Below are 20019 nucleotides of genomic sequence, written 5' to 3'. Positions count from 1 at the left end.
AGTCAAACACGTTTCACAGGATCAATGTGTAGATTGGGTTGGCATGTCCTCCGGGTGCCAGACTCAAAAGCTCGCTTGCTTTACTTCAAAGTAGTAAGTCATTTGAATTTCTAATCTCGATTCTATCAGCAAGCCTGAGGCTCAGCGACTGGCAAGAACCTGCGTATACAGGAAAACTAGGACAGTATCCGGGCAGCATGAGAGGGATTCACACCTAAAGCCCAATTAATAATTTTCATCATGACTTCAGGAGCCAAGCAGAAAATGGAGAGTCTGTGCAAGGATAATTGAGCATTTGTGACTCAGCCGGAAAGTTTGTAATACTGCGGAAAGCATTTTGCTGTAAGGCCACATAGATTTCTCAAATGATTCAGTCACATCCAACCCAAGATAAAGCAATGGGTTGTGAAGCAGTTAGAGAGAAATCGGTTTAAATGAGCAGGTGCGATGCAAAAAAAAGCTCAGTTGCACTGCAGGACGTCCTGCAATAAAAGATACACCTGTTCAGGTGACATTTAGCTCTGAAAATGTCAAACATAAATGTGTGCGCTTCTTAATTTCATGTATTATGCATCGCTTTAAAAAGTGTGATTTGTGAAGGAGAGTCACTATCATAAAACTTCAAATTTATCTCCATCTCTTTCAATGCATCACTGATGCAAAAATAAAATTGTGTAAATTAATTGCCTATTCTTTACTATTTAAATGTTTAGGGTCAGTATTAAGAAATTAATATGTTTGTTACGTTATAATGTTAAAGGATTTCTGTTCCAAATAAGCAATGTAGTTTTGAACTTTCTATTTATCAAAGACTCCTGAAAAAAAAAGGATAATGTTTTCCACAAAAACTTTTAATCAGCACAGCAATTCTCAACACTGGTAATAATAAGAAATGTTTTATGCACACCAAATCAGCATATTAAAATTATTTCTGAAGGATCATGTGACACTGAAGACTATGAAAATAATGGCTGTTGAAATTTCAGCTTTGCCATCACATGAATTAATTACATTTTAAAATAGATAACAGCAATACTATTTCACAATATTACTGTCTCTACTATACTTTAAATATAGTACATGTTTAATCTATTATATTATGAATGCAGCCCATGTGGCATTAAAACTAAAAAGACTAGCTTAAGACTAAAAAGAAACCCATCGACCCCAGGATTTTTAATGGTAAGAATGAAAAAGTAAACAATGAGTAAAAGTGAACAAAGTAAACAGTATGAAAAAGTAAAATTCTACCAAGCTATCTGTATCTGCTCTGCCTGTGCATGAGCTCCATTATGCAGTCAACACAAACTCTTGTATTGATTGACAGTAGAGGCCATTGTCACTCATGTGAGGCTGCACACCTGTGGAGCTTCAGCTCTTAAATCAATTCCTTCCTGTTCCCCATAGAGCAAGACACTTCACCCCAGAATATACGAGTCCCAGCCTGCTATCAATCAATACAGCTGGATCTGTCAATACTACGGTAAGAAACTTCCGCTCAGTGACACGGGAGTGACATTTTGGTGTTGGTAGGATTGAAATGAGCCACGCGGGTGAGGAGGAAAACACGCCCAATTTACCCACTTGACTTTATCAAGCAACAGTCTAAATCCACCTAATTATGAATTATATTTATTTTTAAAGGATGATTCTCGTTAACACTTTTTGCTTTTGAGTCATGTACTTAAAGAAAGTACAGTATGTCGCCATTATCCTTCATGTACATAGTACGCTATATAATACATCTGTGGCGGTACTTGAGAGACATCTAGTGGTCAAATAATATAAGGAGAACAAACAGCTGGATACTCGCACGAAACCGCCAGAAGAATAATCCACTCATTTATTCTAACAACGACTAAAACAAATGTACACTCATTTAATTATACTTTATGTGCATTTTAATGAAAGAACAGAGAATGCACTTTGCTGAAAGAAAGACTGGTTTAACTGGGTTGGAGCAGATCAAATGTGTCCATAATCCTCCTAAAACTCTCCGACAGACCAGCAAGAGAGACCGAGTTTTTATTTACTTTTTATTTAGCGTACTACGCTCAGGAAGTTGTTCATTCGTTTGTATGTTTATATTCAACATGGCACAGAATAAGGTAAAAGTATGGGCAAGCATAACATGACGTAATGTAATCAAAAGCTTTACTCAAGTGTTGCTTACGCAAAAAAAAAAAATAATAATAATAAATATATATATATATATATATATATATATATATATATATATATATATATATATTTTTTTTTTTTTTTTTTTTTTTTTAAATCTATATAACTGTTGCATCAGAGCAACTTTTCTTAAGTTCAGATTTCTAACTTTCACTTTCCTCCTGCATCAAAACAGGAGGAGGATCTGAAACTCGGCTTCTCTGGCAGCACAACAGTTTAAAGCTGTTGAGTGTCTTTGAACAGTTCAAAGTGATTTAGAATAGAAGAAACTCACCACTGACAAGTCTCACACAGTGTGTGAGCAACAAAACAAACGTTTTCTCAAGTTTCTTTTAAAGTCTTAACATTTATATGCAGATCCTGTTCTCGATTTTTAAATACTGAAGTTTTAACAATACTTTTTCAGTGGTTTTACTGACCTTGTGCAGTAAAACCTTCCCAAGAAACATGTCTTAAATGAATCCGAGAATAGCCAGTAACCTTATTACCTTAACAGTAGCTAGAATACTAATAAAAATGTGTAGGTAACACTTGTCAATTAGTTACCATTTTACAAAATTAACAATGAATTGATTTATAAATTAACATTAAGATGTAAAAATGCCATCAATTAGTTCACGACACCTGATAGATACATTAAAATTAATCAACTGAACCTTACTGTGAAGTGTTAGCGCTTTATAATTTCTCAGTTTGACAGTTCAGTATGGAGCAGTACACAGTGGAGGGATATTATGTTGTGTGTGCACTGCAGTGCTGAGACTGATAGGGTGAAGTTTAATATTCTTTATGACAACCTCAGTTATATGAAGAAAAAACTGGTCTACTCACAACTACAGAGTGAGTACATTAAGATAAGTTACAAAACCCCAAAATGTCCTCTTCAAAACCTCTTAACAGTCACTAGATTTAACTCTGAATGAAGTTCACAAATACTTCCTGAATCGGGAAAGGCACACAAAATTTCCAGCTTGAGTGATTAGTTGTCCCATTGCATGTCCATTGAAAAGAAATATCATTCATTTCTTCACATAGCATCAACAAAATAGGAGACACTTCCTGTCAGCCTTGTAGCTGTTCACAGTTTCTTAAGTCTTAGGAGAAGTGTATCCCAGCGGAGTTGAATGCATGAAGAAGCCTACCATGAAATACGGATGCAGAAAAGATACTTAACGAACACTCCTTTAAAAAAAAAAAACAATAAAAAGTATTTTTATGAAACAAAGTGCATCATACTTACACCATGAAATCATCTATATCCATGGAACGTGCCCTCTTGTCGCTAAACTTCGACTCTTGGAGGATGCTTTCTATTTTCTGAGCAATGTTGAAATCCTGTTGTATTTCCTGCAAAGCAATTGGGAAATGTATTTTACTGCAAGGATTTCTGCAGGCTTTAAGAGGGTAAATTTTTTAAACCAATTAAAGAATATTAAAGGAATAAATTAAGGGGAACAACATGTCAGCATGTTCTCTAAATGCAAACAATTTTTTTTTTACAAAACATATAGTGTAATGTACGAATAACAATTAGTCTACCTTTATAGCAGACTGCAAAATTGTTTCTTACTCAGAATTTTTTTATTGTTTTCCTGAGCAAACATCTAAATCTTAAATCAAGAACTAATATAACACATCTTGCTTTCTGAGAAATTGTTCAAAATAAAGGGAGTTAAAGATTAAAATAAGAAAAAATATCTGCAAGTGGGCTGAAAAAAAAAATCTACTTAATTCAAGGGGGGGGGGGGGGCAAAGTATTCATTCCTGATTGACATACTCTTAATTTTGTTCAATTTCTCAGAAAACAGACATCAACAATATACATTTCGCATCTCGATTAAATGAAACTAGTTTAAAGCTGTATTTGTACTTCACAACAAGACTAGATACTAATAATTTTTTGCAATGCATGTAACATCTAATGCCATGACTATGAATGTAGGACTTTCTGCCTAAATTTGTGGAAGGGTAAATTAAACTTCTTAAGCCATGAATATAATGGTGTCTCAAGTCAGGTATATTTAAACTGTAAAAGTCAAGCAGACTCACTATGTTATGCACAGAGCAATGGATTCTGTAGTTCTTCTCCAATAACTGTTCCACCGCAGCAGACCTAAATGTAATAAAACATTTTTTTTTTTTAAGTCATTTCCATATCATGACTGGCCAGCTTCTTAAATTGATTACTATTGATCGCTCAGCAAAACACCATTTAGGGATGTCTTACTTGAAGGCAGCACTGAGTGTTTTGTTCTTTCGGACAAATGCAATTCTGACAAGACCATCCCATTCCTATAAATGTGGAAAAACAAGACTATATTATTTTCAATAACTGCAAAGTCAGTATACACACTTTAAATAAGGACACTCACCTGGAAGTTGATAGGCGGTGGAGGATTTTTGGGCTCTATCCTCACCACGCTGGACTCTACTTTTGGAGGTGGTCTGAAATTATTCTTTCCCACCTTCATAAGCATAACATTTTAGTTTAAGATTTTACATGTGAATTATAATGAGACTGCATTAAATGAATCTGAACAGACACCAACCTTCATGAGGTGGTCCACACGGGCCAGGAGCTGTGTGTTGATGGACAGCCTGCAGTATAGCTTGTCTCCAGGTTTAGCCACCAACCGCATGGCAAATTCCCTCTGAAACATCAGCACAGCACACCTACGGACGAAATAAATACAAAACTCAACTCATCCTGATCTAACTTTCCATTATTATTAATGCAGCTGGTTTTAACTGGTTTAATAAAGTATAAAGGGTGGAAAATTAGCTGCTCTTACAAAGAAGACATCGGAATAAATTATAATGCTCAATATGATGGCACTATCTTTCAATTTAAAGAGTGAAACAGATGCTTGTTTATTCTATTCTACAATTCTTACCTAAAGAATGGCCTGTGAAGTAATAGCTTGAACACGAAAGGTGATGAGATCTAGAAAAAAAAAAAAAAAAACTCAATGTGAATACCGGTGATTTGTTAACACTTAACAATGACTATTTCATTAATAGTTAACTATTATACATTAACATGACAATTACTTGCAAAGTAAATTCAACAATTACAAATATGGTACATTATTAAAAATCATTATTAGTTAATGTATTAACTAACATTAACTATTAAATAGGACCTGGTGAAGTGTTACCAGTAACTCTGAAGACAGATCTACAGCAAAATGAGAAAAAAATCTCTGAACCAATACCTGATATGGCAAATTAGCCACGCAGACATCAAAAAAGGGGAGCTCTGTCTTGAGAACATCTCCTATGAGGATCTGAAGCTTGTTTTGCATTGGACTGCATTGAAAGCAGATGTTTCAGTCAAACGGTTGCGGAGATCTTGACAACAGTGGCAATGAATGTGTATGAAAAACACTCACGTGCACTGGACTCGTTTCTGAAGCTCAGCAACAAGCCTGGTGTCCAACTCGCATGCAACCACCTTTGAATGATAGTAAATGAAGTAATTATGTGAATAATAATAATAAAATATGAATAGCTACTGAAAATCCAGCAATAAACATGTAATGTAACATTTACCTTCTTGGCTTTCTCCAGAAGTTTGACAGTCATGTTACCAGTTCCAGGACCAACTTCCAGAACCACATCTGTGGGTCGTAATGCTGCCTAAGAAGACACTTTTGTGTTAAATCAACACACAGATTATGTTGTGCTGTTATAATGTGGTGACACATACACAAAACTGTTAATCCGCATTACTGACCTTCTCTATGATGCCGTTGACAACCAATGGATTTTTTAAAATATGCTGACCAATACCAGTATTAAACATAATTCCTGAAATAGATCAATGAGCATTTAATGTTTAAACATCATAATTAATGTCACAATAAACATTCTTTATGGTCCGAAAAACAGGCTTCGTTTTCCTAGTTAGCATACACAAAACATGAACGTAACCTACCTTGACTCTTCACCTCCTGGTGTTGTCGAGATTTTTTCTCAGCTTTAACCTTCGGCATTTTGATAAATCAGGTTTGAGATTCCAAATTGTGAAATTTAGTGTACAAATGTGCGAATACGTTACGTTTATCATAAACACGTGCAGCAAGGCAGCAACTGCTGGCTTTAGTTCCTTTGGTTTCTTTCAGCTCAGCTGATCGGATGGAACTCAGTCGACGGCCTCAAGCTCCCTCTAGCGTCGTGGAGGACGGAACCGGAAGTGACCTTGCAGTGCTGTTTTGCGGGTTCTTTTTCGCGGCAATCCGAACCTGATGCAAAGATTGAGAAGGGAAATGACAGCTGATTTCTTTATGTTAATATAGAAGGTAATACTTAATATTACTATATAAACTGTGTTAAAGATAAGTTTCTTATTTCGAGCTTCATCTTCCGCCGAATTTTTATTTATTTAACAATAGAAAGCAAAATAGGTTGCCAAGTTATTGTGTTTAGCGCTAGCTAAGTTCAGTGTTTTATTTCGCTGGACTCTAATATTTATCTTTGATACAATTGCGATTCATGAAAACTGCTGATCGGAACATGTAACGTTATTTATCCTCTTGCTTCTGTTCTTAAGTTACAGATTCTTCATATTTGAGCATCAGAAGACAATAACAATGGCATCGGTCACTGCAGAGGACATAAAGTGTGAACTGGACACTTTCAACATTGCCTTCAACAATGACACTGTGGATAAGAGTACATATCAAGTTTATTTTATGCTTTTTTGTTAATATAATACTATAGATACAAATTTAGTGAATGTATTAAATATAAAAAGAGAAAAATAATATATCAATTTGTGTGTGTAAGAGAAAGACCCTAGCTGTGAAAACCCACCTTTTTTGTGTGTGATTTACTGTTTTCTACATAAGCATCCTTCATTGAGTAAATAACATTCTGTGAAAATGTAATCATGATTTATTATTGACTAAGACCGTGTCAAAGTTTGAAATTCATACTGAAATTAATGGTTGAAATCAAAATTTGATGGTTGTTTTCTTATTCTAAGATATTGAGCCTGGGTTTCACAAAGAGGGTCTAACACACACACAATACAATTTATATATTTGGATTGCACTCTTACAATGGTCATATGCTATAATAATTGTCTCTTGTAGTGTTGGAGCAGTGTCTGTGTCACAGGCTTGATGGGGAAGAGATCGTATGTGAGTGGTTTGCTTTCAGCAACAGTAGAGACCTGCTGCCTCTCACTCTTGATAATCTGGACCAGTTTGAACATGAAGTTAGTATAAGTGTACAGAACGTGATAACTGCAACACAGATACTCTAAAATCTCCAGAGATGTCTTGATGAATAAAAAACCCTATGTTTCCCCGCTTCATTTGTGTACTGGTTTTGTACTCCTTACAGATACTGAACAAGAAGAAAAAGCCTAAAGGCTCATCAAAGGGGATCCAGTTTAACAAGACAAGAGACATTAACTCTATTCAGGATCTGTATCCTTATTGTTGAAACCTTCACTGGGTTAAATTTGATGCAATTTTTAGCATTTTCTTTTCACTATCAATTCTCTAAGTAATTTACTTAGCATAGTCACACAGAATCCGAGCAGAAGAGGAAGAGGAGAACTTGTTAGATTCCTATTCAACGCCTGCCAAAGTAAGAACAATTGGAGACAGATTAATATGGGAAACTTGATGTAGATGGGCAGATAGAAAATCTTGTATAGCTCAGCTCTTAAAAGTAACTTTCTATTTGATCTGCTTAAATGCTGTAATTTTCAGTATATTGAAATTTGCTTCCTTGGAAACTGGATTGATAAGAAAGCAGGAATGTAAGTGTATTCCTATCTCTGTGTGACTGCAGGGCTCTCAGAAGCGAGCGCTGACCACCCCAGAACATCCTCAGTCCAAGAGAGGTGTGGCCCGACTCGCCAGTCCCAGTCTATTGCTGTCACCTTCCAGCTTTTCATCAAGGTAATAAAATCATCAATCATGTATTCAGATTTGAATATATGAGGTCTCTGAGGAAAAATCACCAATGCAACAATAAACTGACCTTCCAGAAATTACATTAAAGACACTGTGTAAAATAATAAGCATGGTAACCTTTTAACTTCCAGATGATATAATCAATTTAATGTATAAATATAAAGTTGTGCTATGTGTTTGTGTAGTGCAACCCCTTCTCAAAAATATGGCATGCGTGGTGGGCGAGGAGAGGTGGTTTCGTCGTTTGGGACGGTGCAGGGTCCTCGCTGGACGGGTAAAGGACAGAGCGCAGTGAGGGTTGAGATGCTGGAAGGAGGAGAGAATTCACTCATCAGCAGCTACAAATACATGTTCCAGAGACTGAGAGACGTGCGGGATGGTGAGGCCATGCATTGTGTTGGATGTGGATTCTTCCAAAATTACTATAACAATTCTACCTGCATGGCGGGATGTAGATTTGTGTTTGTGTTGCATGAAACATAAAGATTGTCTTCTTGATATTTATATATGTTCTCTATGTTGTCTATAGTTTCGACCGAAAAGATTGAAGAACTCGGAGAGGAATTGCGAAGTCATTTTAACATAGAGGAATTCTCTCCAGTTTCGTTACCTGTTCAGGTACAGCACATACAATATCATGGACATTATAAAGAAAAGAGGCTAAATAACTATATTTTGAAGCGATCAAAATGAAAATATCTGTCTGTAAAAGTTGATTCTGCAGTCTGTGGGTATCTATTTTAACTAGATGTGATTAAATTTTTTCCCCCTCTCTCTCTCTTGTAGGATAGCATCACAGTGCTGGGGCAAGTGTGTTGTGACAGTAACGGGAAGCTCAATGCCCAGTCTGTGCTGCTGGAGGCTGGACAGGAGCAGGGGGGCAGACTGGTGCCTGTGAATCTGTCTGAGCTCAAAGAGTTCTCACTTTTTCCTGGACAGGTGAGATACACACCTACTATTTGATGCATATTTTTTCTTCTTTTTGTATTTATCTTATTACTAAGTAATATTTTTATATTACATATAATTTTCAGGAACCAGAATGATTAATAATTCGCTTTATTTTTAATTTGACAAACATTATGTATCAGGGGATGTATTTTCCCCCCATCTTTAATTATTCTCTATATTAGCAGCATTGTATATATCTCTTCTTGTAGGTTGTTGTGATGGAAGGCATGAATCCCTCTGGGGAGAAGTTTGTTGCTACCAAGCTATACGAGGTATCGCTCGCAATTGGCACTTTTTAAATGAAACCTGTCTGGGTTAAGTAAGAATTTGTTAAATTGTGAGTCATGATATTCATTCTGTCATTTGTTTCTCCACCAGGGTATTCCCCTGCCTTTTTACTGTCCTTCTGAAGTAAAGCAAGAAATGGATGAGGGTAAGATTAGTGAAAATGTATTAAAAAACTTCCCTGTTGAGATCAATGCTCATATTTAACCCTTCATGACACTAATTTTCAGTGTCTGACCCCGTGATGGTCATGATGGCATGTGGACCGTACACCCCCTCTGAAAGTCTGACCTATGACCCTCTGATTGACCTTATTACTATCATCAATAAAGATCGTCCTGACGTGTGCATTCTGGTAGGTATATCTATGTCTTTATCATAAGAGTATGACTTCTTTTAGGAACATTTTATTACAATTTATTTAAATCTGAAATTTTCCACTAGTAATTAACTATTTACTTGTCTTATAGTTTGGGCCTTTTGTTGATTCCAAACATGAGCAGATTGAGGTAAACCAGATTTTGTGTGTTTTTGAAATTCCTGTATTAACAGTTTTCATCATTGCCACAAATGTAACTATTTGATCTTCAACCATTTCAACAGAAAAACCAGGTAACCGAAACATTTGAAAACATCTTCAAGAGATGTGTTGACAGCATAGTAGAAGGAACCAAAGGGTGTGTATATAATTTACTTCTTTGCATCTTTAGGAAGTGCTAACAATGTACAGCTGTTTTCATTGCATGCATTCTTTTATTAAAGGTCGGGATGCAGGTTAGTGTTTGTGCCGTCTCAGAGGGATGTCCAACATCATTACATTTATCCTCAGCCACCCTTCAACCTGACCAACCTCAGCAAAGATGATTCAGCGGTGAGATGATTAGCTAAATGATTTGAATCTAATTGGCCGTCTTCTTTATCTTTGTGTGATTCAGGGCAAACTTAATTATATAAACATGGCTTTATTTAATGTCTCAATGCTTAAAAGGAATAATTAAACTGTTTCGGTCTACTCTTGTTGTTAAATATACATTTTCCACCCCTAGCGAGTGACCTTGGCTCCTGACCCCTGCACGCTTCTCATTGGTAATGTGACATTTGGCCTGACCTCTACAGACATTCTGTTTCATTTGGGAGCTGAAGAGATCAGCAGGTAATGCTAATGGACCAGCTAGTAATTATTTCACGAAAACAACCTAAAACTGACATGTGAATTTATTACTTCATTAATGTCCAGTGGAATGAGTGAGCACAAGCATCGATTTATGATATAATTGTGTTTTTTGCAGTGGCACGGGCACAGATCGTTTCTCGCGGATCATGAAACACATGTTGACTCAGAGAAGGTTAGTAAAGCATGTTAATTTCTCATCTTTAAAATGAATTGACCTTCGGTGTGATAAGTTGTAAAATGTGGTTTGTCTATGCTCTTCTCTGCTATTCCTGAGATTTCATTTCATTGTTTTTTTTAGTTACTATCCTCTGTATCCTCCTGTGGAGGAAGTCAACATGGATTATGACAAGTTTCAGCAATTCGGCCAAATGAACCTCACACCTGATATTCTTATCGTTCCTTCTGAACTACGGTATTTCATCAAGGTAAATCACACACGTTTTCAGATGCGTTGATACCATGTCAAATTGTTATTCATTATTATTTTAATTCTGACTGGAAAACTAATTTTGCATTATTTCTCAGGATGTGATTGGCTGTGTGTGTGTCAATCCTGGTCGGCTCACTAAAGGACAGGTGGGCGGGACTTACGGAAGGTTGCTCATTCAGCCAAACCCTGTGCTGGTGGAGGGGAAGAGGGTGAGCCCATGTATAGCAGGACAGGTGGTGAAAATATGATACAATTTACCTTTCCCACTGCTAAAACTTTATTAAATCAGTGTGTATTTTTTATATCTGTATTAAAACTTTTCGCATAAAGTGTCTGGAAAATAAAATACTTTTTGTTAAAGGCTGTTTTGTCCATTTGTCTAGTTACCATGTCATCAAAATCCAAAATTTTCTTGCACATTCTTGGTGTTATTGTGAACATTACATCAGTACATGTCTTTTCTGTATCATTGACTTTACTTAGACATCAGGCTAATGGATAATGTTCATCAAAAGCCAACTAACCATTCAGGTATTGGAATTGGCCTTTTTACTTGTTGAATAACCTGTTTTGCTCAAATGCATGGCATTACAGAAGTAAAACTGGTAATGAATGTGGTTATACATAAACATAAACCTTTATTACAGGATCAGTCTGAACTTTATTTTAAAAATTAAATGAATTTGTGAAATCAGTTAATCTATCTCACATTTAGAATGCTACTAAAACATTCTCAAATGAGCTGTTATAAAAAGCTTAAATATACATTACACTGAACATGGTAACAGTGAGCACATTTACAGGTAAAGTCTATACATCAACTGGAGAACTGTGTTCAAACAGGTCTTTAGTTGGGAATGTTTTCTAGTCCCATTGCAATGTCCCTTAATTTAGGATCATCCCTCCAGTTGACTTTACTGGCCAGTATAATTCCCTGAAAGCAAGATTTTTAAGGGGTTCAAAATACAGCGAGGTAAATTAAAATATGAAGATGTACAAAAGCAAACATTGAGAAGCCACATACCCGCAACACATTCTGTAAAATGGTGGTGACCTTCTGGTATTTCTGTAGCACTGCTTCTGCTCTTTCCTTGGCTCTCTGTTGAACTTCTCCTTGGTTCTCCTTCACCTGTTTCAACTCATTTATCTCCTGCATTTTCTTCTTAATTTGTCCTTTCAGGTCTAGGAAATCATGAATGAGTTTATTTTCTATGAAACTGCAAATTTGCAGCAGAAAATGCTTCATTAACCTCTTAACTGCCACTCACATTTTTTAACATAGACTTGAAAGTGTATGATCCAAACCTACTAGAGCTGAAACAACGAATCGATTTAATCGATTAAAATCGATTATTATAATAGTTGTCAACTAATTTAGTAATCGATTCATCGCTAAATAAATTTTATTTGCCATAAGCGGCTTATTTCGTGCATATTTCAAATCTGCGGTGACCAAAGTGTGGCAGTAATGAGCCACCGGAAGTTTTACTCAGCCAGTACAGCAGGTGAAGTAGCGAATAGCCAATAGCTGGCCTCGTTTTATGTCACGTGCTTCCCGAACAGCGTCTCTGCACCATTCAGCGGGAAGTGGGAGTACTTTACTTTGAGCCTTCAAAATGAAGAGTAACCTGTAAACTCTGCACTACTGAACTGTTTAAGGGGCCGTTCACATATCGTGTCTTTTGCGTGCTCAAGTTCGTTATTTCCTATTTAGGCGCGCAGTATGCACTCTCATAATGGAAGCTACTCGGTCGCGACACGCACGCGGTGCGATGCGCGTCCACACCGCATCCATTTATCCTTTGCTGAAATTTCCGGGTCTTCATGGAGAGGGCACGTCATGGAGAGAGCACGTCATGGTTGCTTAGCAAAGGCAGACGCCTCAGGGGCGCTTCTGCCCGAGCGCTTTGGAAAGAAGGAGAAAGCGGCGCGACTAGCGTTTTCCACGCGTTTTTAGGTGCGATATGTGAACGGCCCCTAAGAATTTTATTTGTGCAGATCCTCCAGTACAAGGTTGTTTGCAAATGTTTAGTCGTAAAAGCTGATAACATTGCTTTTTAACAGTTAACATTTAAAGCTTTACAAACATGTTATGTGATCAGTTTGTCGTTTACCAGTTCATAATTCAGACTTGCAGCCTAATTATGACTGAATGAGAGAGGTAAATGTTTGAGTATATTTAAAATGCACTTCTTTTCTAAGTATTCACTGCTCTTTTTCACACAGCAGGTTTTTTGTGTGTGTCCCAATTTTTTTTTTCTGGACAACCTTCTGATGGATTTTACTTTAAATTGTGAGTTCCATTCAGGTTTCATGCCATTGGCACTTTTTTTCGAAGGATTGTTTACAATTTCACAGCATAAGCTATAAAGCTTTTTCCCAGTAAATAATAAAATACAATGCACTGCAATTTTATTCTGTTTTATCCTTATACTTCGTGAAAATATGTTCTCAAAGATTCCTTAAGCTTTGTTTGGGATGTTAAACTACTTTAGGAGCTCTAAGGACTGCCTTGGTGAAAACAATATTTGAAATCTCCTTGTGTATTTTGCTAGAGTATGGGTCAGTGTTTTGATTGCAGAAGAGTTCGACAAAGGATTACTAACATAATAAAACAACTCCAGGTATATTTTTGATGAGGATATGACAATGCAAAATGGTTAAAATCTCTTAAAAATCTATGCTGAATGATAAAGACCCTTTATTAATAATTTACTTGGCGAAAAAATTGAAAAAACTAAAATATAAGTACATAAACCGATTAATCGATTAATCGTAAAAATAATCGACAGATTAATCGATTATCAAAATAATCGTTAGTTGCAGCCCTAAAACCTACATTTTTATAATTCATGACTGAAAACATTTTGTTACAGGATTTTGATGATACATGATTTTGACTTTAATGGTAATGCAATGTTTGATTTAAAAATGTTTCAAAGGATACGTTTTGAGATTAAGTTTTCAAGTGATATATAATTTCTGATGATTTCTAAATTGTGATAGAGATTTAATCTATTACTTTTCCTACATAATTTTTTTAACGATAAAGATTAGTAAAATCTCTATTACTCTAATATTAATCTCTATCTCTATTACTCTATATACCTTTCCAAGGAAAGTTTGTCATGATTAGATTACGATTTAATTGTAATATAGCGAAGTAAACAGAGGGTCCCACCGAGGTGTCGGCTGACAGTTAACAGGTTAAAAATAGTAAGTACCTAGTCTTTCCTTTTGGATATCTGTGATCTGGTCCTGAAGCTCTCGTGTTTCCTTTGAAAAAAAAGAAAAAAAGAACAGAATTAAGTATTATATGGCCATAAAATTGTTTGGAAATTGAATTATTCATAAAATGACTATGCTCTTTCTTAAACATAGCAGAGCAGGGAATGTCCCACCTTTAAAATTTTCATGGTCTTTTCACAGATCTCAGTGTTCTGACGGGTCAGTTCTTTAAGTGCCCTGTACAATGAGAAATATTAAAACAGTAACTGAATATCAGACTACATCAGTTGTATTTATATTAGGATTCACTCACTCAGCATCTGCATCATTCTGAATAATCTTTTCAGTGATGACGTTCCAAATCTGCATTCTAGACAAAAACAAAGAATCAATTTGGACTAGGGATGGGCATTCGATTAAATTTTCTTAGTCGATCGTCGGGAGAATTAACGATCGACTATCGATTAATCATTAATATTTTTATAATATAATTAATTATTTAATTTTTATAATAAAAAAATGCAATGAATACAAAAATACAGCGTGTTTTTCCTCGGTGAGACCTTTATTACAAGATCAACTTGTGGCAGACAGTTAAACTACGTTCAGGCAAACCGAACATATATCCGCGTGCATATGCAGTGCTCTAAAGCAGCGGAACCTGCAGCTGCTAGCAGGCGTTCTTAACCCTTTCGAGTCGATTAACGCATATATGCGTTTTGAGTCTGAATAAAGTGCTTCATTCTTTTTTCTGAGGAAATCCATTTCTCAAATCATCAACCACATCACATCTTTTTGGGGTGAATTATGTCTTAGTCCTCTCATCGCGAAGCAAACAGTAAAATAAAATAAAAACTTGAAGAACAGTCTCGCTGCCTTTTCTTCTGTGTGGGCGTATTCAAGCCGCGCGCTTCAGTTTGAATCTGATTAGCGCGTTCAGCGCGGGGGCGTGGTCACATTAAATATAATGAAGGAAGATATGAAAAACAGACATTGCGTTGTTTTCATATGGATTACTTTATCTCAGAATATTTGTTTAGCACTTGTTTAGTTTAAAAGTAGACATTCCAGGCTTTCTATAGATATCTCTCTCATGTCTCTTCGTTGAGTATTCACGGAGTTACGGTTCATTTTAATGAAATGTTTGTACATGACGATCAGCGGAGACAAAGACTGTAGACAGCGCACCTTGTTTGTTATCTTTATTTTATAAGTGCACAAAGGTTTTTTGTTATTATGTCTGTATCCAAAAAAAACTAGACCCTTTACAGATTCGATTGATGTATTGCTCTTATCTGTACGATTAAAACTGAGAGTGTAATTTATCAGGGGTTATCAGGAGAAAATGACTCAAAACGCATATATGCGTTAATCGACTCGAAAGGGTTAAAGCCTCATGAAAATTTGCCGGGATGCATAGGTACATCATTTGAGTCGTGGCCGTGTTGTACTTAAACACGGCATCGCAATGTTTGCAGTTAACTAGTTCGCTTTTTAAATCAAAATGGTCCCACGCCACACTTCGCCGTGACATCTTCATGATTATTCTTTGAAATCAAAACGGAAGATCACAGATAACCGAGTAGGGTGTCAAATATTGCCCCATGGTGGTAAAATATTTAATTGCTGCCACACAGTGAAATTCATTTAATTGCTTGAAGACTCGCACTACGCAACGCAACCTGCATTAGATTAAAAAAATGCTTTAGATTAATCGATAACAAATTAACAAGATCGAGGAAAATCTTAACGATCAATTATCGATCGTCGATTAATCATGCCCATCCCTAATTTGGACACAGCTGGACACTGGATTGCAAAATAATAATAATAATAAATAAAAAATTGTGATACCACAGCATCTTTACCTGTTCAATACCAGTGTTTTGTTGAAGTATGAGAGTCTTGCCTTCTCTATTTCACTTTCATACTTGGATCTATAGTTTTAAATATATGAACATCAGGTTATTTTGTAACATATTGTATATGTACAAACATACATATTCATAGACCCAAACACACTTACAGGTCTGCATCAGCTTCATATGACTCTTTATGTTTTCCTTAGAAACAAACACTATAATTAGCATTACGTTAATTATTTTGGTCAATATAAATGTAGTTTATTCAAGCATAAATGTAAGCTCACCCATGCTGACTTTAACATTCATTTCAAAACACTGATTTTCCATTATTTCTTTCATTCTTGGGAGAAAAAAAACAAGACATACAAGAAACAGACTGAGTATAGTTATACTTACATATTGTGTATATAGTGCTCCACGTATTGGTGCAAGAAGATAAAAATAATGCAATAATGGAAAATCACTTTAATAAGCGAGTGGGTGTCACCCCCTCAGAAGCTGCTGCTGTATCAGGCACACTGTTGTTTATTTCAGCTGGATCTGTATCTGAAGAGGGTTCATCGCGATTACTGAGACTCATCTTTGTATATCTGTGTAGAAATAAAAACACAACAAATCCTATTCAAATTTCGGTTGAAGGTTTTACAGAGCCTAGATATAAAGCGTATACAGATTTTATTTTAGATTTACGATACAAAATGGATAACTGATAACAACAGAGGGTTAAAGCATCAATAACGGCTGTCAAATTAGCTTTGAATATGTCCAATGTTCTCCCGCGACGTATAAACATTGAAATCATTTGATTTCCCAGTTGTTTACTTAAAAAACTACACCAACCAAGTATTTAAACAACTTTCCGTTTCACTTATCGTCACTTCTCGTTTCTTTCTGTCGCTGCTTTTGGTTACTAATATTACTTTATTAAAATTGTAAGGCAAAGCCTCTAAGCCGCGCGACTTCAAACTGGTCTTCTTCTTCTTCTTTTTGTTCAATGGCCGTTCACTCCTTAGGTGTATTACCGCCACCTACTGTATATCCTAGGCACATGGGTGATGAATCTTGCTAGAAGACCGGAAACGAACAATGAAATGAAAATGAATCTTCTACCTGTGTTTTATTAACGTCTATACATACCCCAACCCTAAACCTACCCCCTACAATAATTAAAAAAATATATATATTGTAGTTCAGTGTGACAAAAAATGACGCTGTATTGGTGTGCGCATGCCCAGTATCCCTCCCTGCTCTACAACTGAAGCTTGGCGTCATCTGACTGTCACGTGAGCACGGTGATCCACGAAACCCCGCCCACCTGCATCTAAGCATGAGCCGTCACAGGGCACCATCAGGAGTCAGAATAGTGTTTACTGTGTTTCGGAGGTCAGCATGGGAAAATAAGGTTATAATACAATACTAGATAGCGTCTTGTTGGTAAGACTGTAAGTTATGTTTGCTGTGCTTATTATGGAGCGTGGCTCTATATTCTAGATTTGAAATGTAACGTTATTTTAAAGACAGAACAGCTTGTGATGAATAGCATAGCTCGTCCTGCTAACACTCAGCGTGTTGCTTCTGTAATGTTTTATTGATGTTTGATATCAAAGCTCATTAATTAGATAAATTCACATGTACGTTACTTGTCCGTGAATTGACAGCCATTTCAAGTTCATTCCATATGATTCAGTAATGTGATCGCTTCTTTGCTGTAGACTCGCACTTTATCAGTAAAGGTAACGATTTTAGTTATTAAATGTTGTAGTTAACATTTAAGCATTAATGGTCCTTTAATTATAGTCCTTACATTACATGCCCTCGTCTGACTTCCCATCGCTGCTTTTTTGCGGCGTTGAGTTATAATACTACCGCGCCCTCTTCAGGTTGCTAATGCATTCACTGTGTGCTGTTGTCTGTGTCGTCTGAACCGGAAGCAGTGATTGGATGTCGTCATGGGAAGCAAAGTGAGTGGCAAGATGGCAGCTGCCAGTCGGGTCGTGCAGGTAAACACTCGCTTCTGCTTGTACACTGATTGTTTTGTGACATCTCGTTCATATGGGTGGGTTGTTGAAACGATGATCACTTATCTGCCAAGGATTTAGTAATTCTGATCTTGAGCGTTTTTACTTCACCAAAACGCATTGATTCCCCTAGTTTGACATATGCCCTTGTGGGCAAACCAAGTATCTCCTCTGTATATTTCTTTCCTGTAAACCCCAATGCCATCTCAAGAGCACATTAAGAATTGAGTACAGCCGAAGCATACATACAGAGTTTCTGGAGGTTAATTAAGACTTAAAGAGTTTGAATTCACTTTGCCAAAAATGTAAAGACTTAAAACATTTTATAAAAAGTCAGTCATGTCATTGAATGTTACATATATTCTGAAAAATATAAAAAGTATAAAGCATTATGTTTTGGTGTCTGAAAGATGCAAAATAGAGATATGAAGTCTTGTTTTCTGAAATGTGAACATAATGACACCGGTTTATGATTAAAACGAGAACAAATATCTATCATTGGGGTGTGAAAACACTTTTTCCTTTTATTTTTATTTTCTGAGCTCACTAGCAGATATTTGTTCTTTAATTTGAACAAATTCACTTCAAACAAGACTTTAGGGGTTGGGGAAAGGTCTCAAAAATCTTAAGGTCTTAAATAAAGGTTGGAAAGTCTGACATTTACCTTTTTAAAACCTTGTAGACAAGTCACTTGTGCACACCTGTTTTGTTTTACTACTCTCATTAGATTTATTCATTTGCAGGTTGTGCGACCTCATGCACCTTTAATTAAATTTCCAGATCGGAAGGGCATCCCTAGGCCAAACGGTCAGTAACAAGCCCATATGATGCTGTCATTGAATTTAGCTAGTCCATTATTTTGAGAGCTACATTAATTTTATTTGTTCAATACATTAGAAATTTTAGTCTCCAGAATGCAAAATAATAGAAAGTGCAGTAAAATTAAGACGACAACCAATAATTTTTTTTTTGTGTCATGATAGCAAACATTAAAGCTTGCTCACCACTTCTTTGTTGGTAACACATTTTCCGTGTGCTGTATTTCCAGTACAAGAGGCACTGAAGGTGCTTGCAGCCAGTCTCCCACCGATCTCCCCATCCGCACCTCCACCTACAGCATCAGTATCACCTCCACCCAGACCACCGGGACCTGTCAGCCGTCTGCCCGGCACCCCTGACAGCATAGATGTAGTTCGAGATCTCCCTCACAAATACCGCAGAAGAACCCTTGCGTTAGATGAAATGGAGTACATCCAGGTTATTGTTCACTTTAATTTGAAATGACAGTAAATAACATTTTGGGTTTTTGATTAAATATTCTGTTAAACTGTTCTGAAGCTAAACAGACAAAATTATGACAAGAGTAGTAAACTAAAATGGACATGAAACTGATCAAATCACTGATAATAGTTTTTTTTCTTTCTTTCAGCGTGGAGGGCCAGAGTGACTGTTGACTGGTCCGGTTCATTCAATCAGATTCTTTTGTCAAAATCAGTTGCCTGATATTTTTTTCAGTATAAGAGTTCATGATATGTTATACAGCAAACCAAACTGATTAAATTACAGATTTATTGTACATACATATTATTTGACAGCTGTAAAGCCTGTGCTTGGTTGTTCCATTATTTAGGTGCTCTGTATTTACATTAAAACGCGCACCTCTAATGACCATCATAAATGGAGTTTATGAATTTCCTCTTCCATTGCATTATTTGTTCTGGATTCAGAAAAAGGCACTAATCTGAGTGCCAGGATATTCTACCAGTCTAAACAAAATGGATCACTAGAAGTATTGTGAAACTGAACAATTAAAATATTTATACAATTTTGGAAAGCTTGTTCCAAGTTTTTTTTTGGCTTTATTTAGCCATAACCATCCGTTTTATATATATATATATATATATATATATATATATACTTGGCTGGGATGTCATGTTATTGTCAGTCAAATTACCAC

The 20019-nt window shown here is 36.1% G+C and overlaps 4 protein-coding genes across 17 annotated transcripts; 2 read left to right on the top strand and 2 right to left on the bottom strand.

Moving 5' to 3' along the window:
* Positions 1–2276: 2276 nt before the first annotated feature.
* On the bottom strand, positions 2277–6328 carry LOC113107088 (probable dimethyladenosine transferase). Its single transcript, XM_026269281.1, has 12 exons — positions 6119–6328; positions 5918–5991; positions 5734–5820; positions 5574–5635; positions 5397–5490; positions 5076–5125; positions 4731–4854; positions 4554–4646; positions 4409–4473; positions 4231–4294; positions 3422–3528; positions 2277–3319 (listed from the first exon to the last, which is right to left on the bottom strand). The coding sequence occupies exons 1-12, from the start codon at positions 6174–6176 to the stop codon at positions 3277–3279; spliced, it is 921 nt and encodes a 306-aa protein (XP_026125066.1). The 5' UTR covers positions 6177–6328; the 3' UTR covers positions 2277–3276.
* Positions 6329–6349: 21 nt separating this feature from the next.
* pola2 (polymerase (DNA directed), alpha 2) lies at positions 6350–11315 on the top strand. Of its 2 annotated transcripts, none has more exons than XM_026269276.1 (19): positions 6350–6482; positions 6734–6855; positions 7278–7402; positions 7531–7616; positions 7722–7779; positions 7987–8096; positions 8297–8490; positions 8641–8729; positions 8898–9050; positions 9272–9334; positions 9441–9495; positions 9578–9702; positions 9818–9856; positions 9951–10024; positions 10110–10218; positions 10394–10500; positions 10637–10693; positions 10820–10946; positions 11047–11315. In XM_026269276.1, exons 2-19 carry the CDS (start codon positions 6774–6776, stop codon positions 11197–11199), a joined length of 1806 nt encoding a protein of 601 aa, XP_026125061.1. In that variant the 5' UTR covers positions 6350–6482; positions 6734–6773; the 3' UTR covers positions 11200–11315. The 2 variants fall into 2 exon arrangements, with proteins under 2 accessions (XP_026125061.1, XP_026125062.1); XM_026269277.1 differs by having other exon boundaries at positions 6366–6482; positions 6740–6855.
* cenph (centromere protein H) lies at positions 11179–17924 on the bottom strand. Of its 3 annotated transcripts, none has more exons than XM_026269284.1 (10): positions 17849–17924; positions 16509–16634; positions 16329–16384; positions 16206–16242; positions 16048–16116; positions 14493–14549; positions 14353–14416; positions 14176–14227; positions 11976–12133; positions 11179–11885 (listed from the first exon to the last, which is right to left on the bottom strand). In XM_026269284.1, the coding sequence occupies exons 2-10, from the start codon at positions 16622–16624 to the stop codon at positions 11799–11801; spliced, it is 696 nt and encodes a 231-aa protein (XP_026125069.1). In that variant the 5' UTR covers positions 16625–16634; positions 17849–17924; the 3' UTR covers positions 11179–11798. The 3 variants fall into 3 exon arrangements, with proteins under 3 accessions (XP_026125069.1, XP_026125068.1, XP_026125067.1); XM_026269283.1 differs by lacking the exon at positions 17849–17924 and adding an exon at positions 16885–17073; XM_026269282.1 differs by lacking the exon at positions 17849–17924 and adding an exon at positions 16905–17072.
* kgd4 (alpha-ketoglutarate dehydrogenase subunit 4) lies at positions 17319–19887 on the top strand. 11 transcript variants are annotated; one of them, XM_026269294.1, is made up of 6 exons: positions 17364–17478; positions 17703–17777; positions 17979–18044; positions 18806–18869; positions 19111–19319; positions 19492–19887. In XM_026269294.1, exons 3-6 carry the CDS (start codon positions 17994–17996, stop codon positions 19507–19509), a joined length of 342 nt encoding a protein of 113 aa, XP_026125079.1. In that variant the 5' UTR covers positions 17364–17478; positions 17703–17777; positions 17979–17993; the 3' UTR covers positions 19510–19887. The 11 variants fall into 11 exon arrangements, with proteins under 11 accessions (XP_026125076.1, XP_026125078.1, XP_026125074.1 ...); XM_026269291.1 differs by lacking the exon at positions 17703–17777 and having other exon boundaries at positions 17319–17427; XM_026269293.1 differs by lacking the exon at positions 17703–17777 and having other exon boundaries at positions 17337–17446.
* Positions 19888–20019: the final 132 nt, after the last annotated feature.

This window comes from Carassius auratus, chromosome 8 (genome assembly GCF_003368295.1).
Source record: "Carassius auratus strain Wakin chromosome 8, ASM336829v1, whole genome shotgun sequence".
NCBI classification, from domain to species: Eukaryota; Metazoa; Chordata; class Actinopteri; order Cypriniformes; family Cyprinidae; genus Carassius; species Carassius auratus.
Note: the sequence above shows the minus strand (reverse complement) of the source record. Positions and strands in the feature narration are given on the sequence as shown.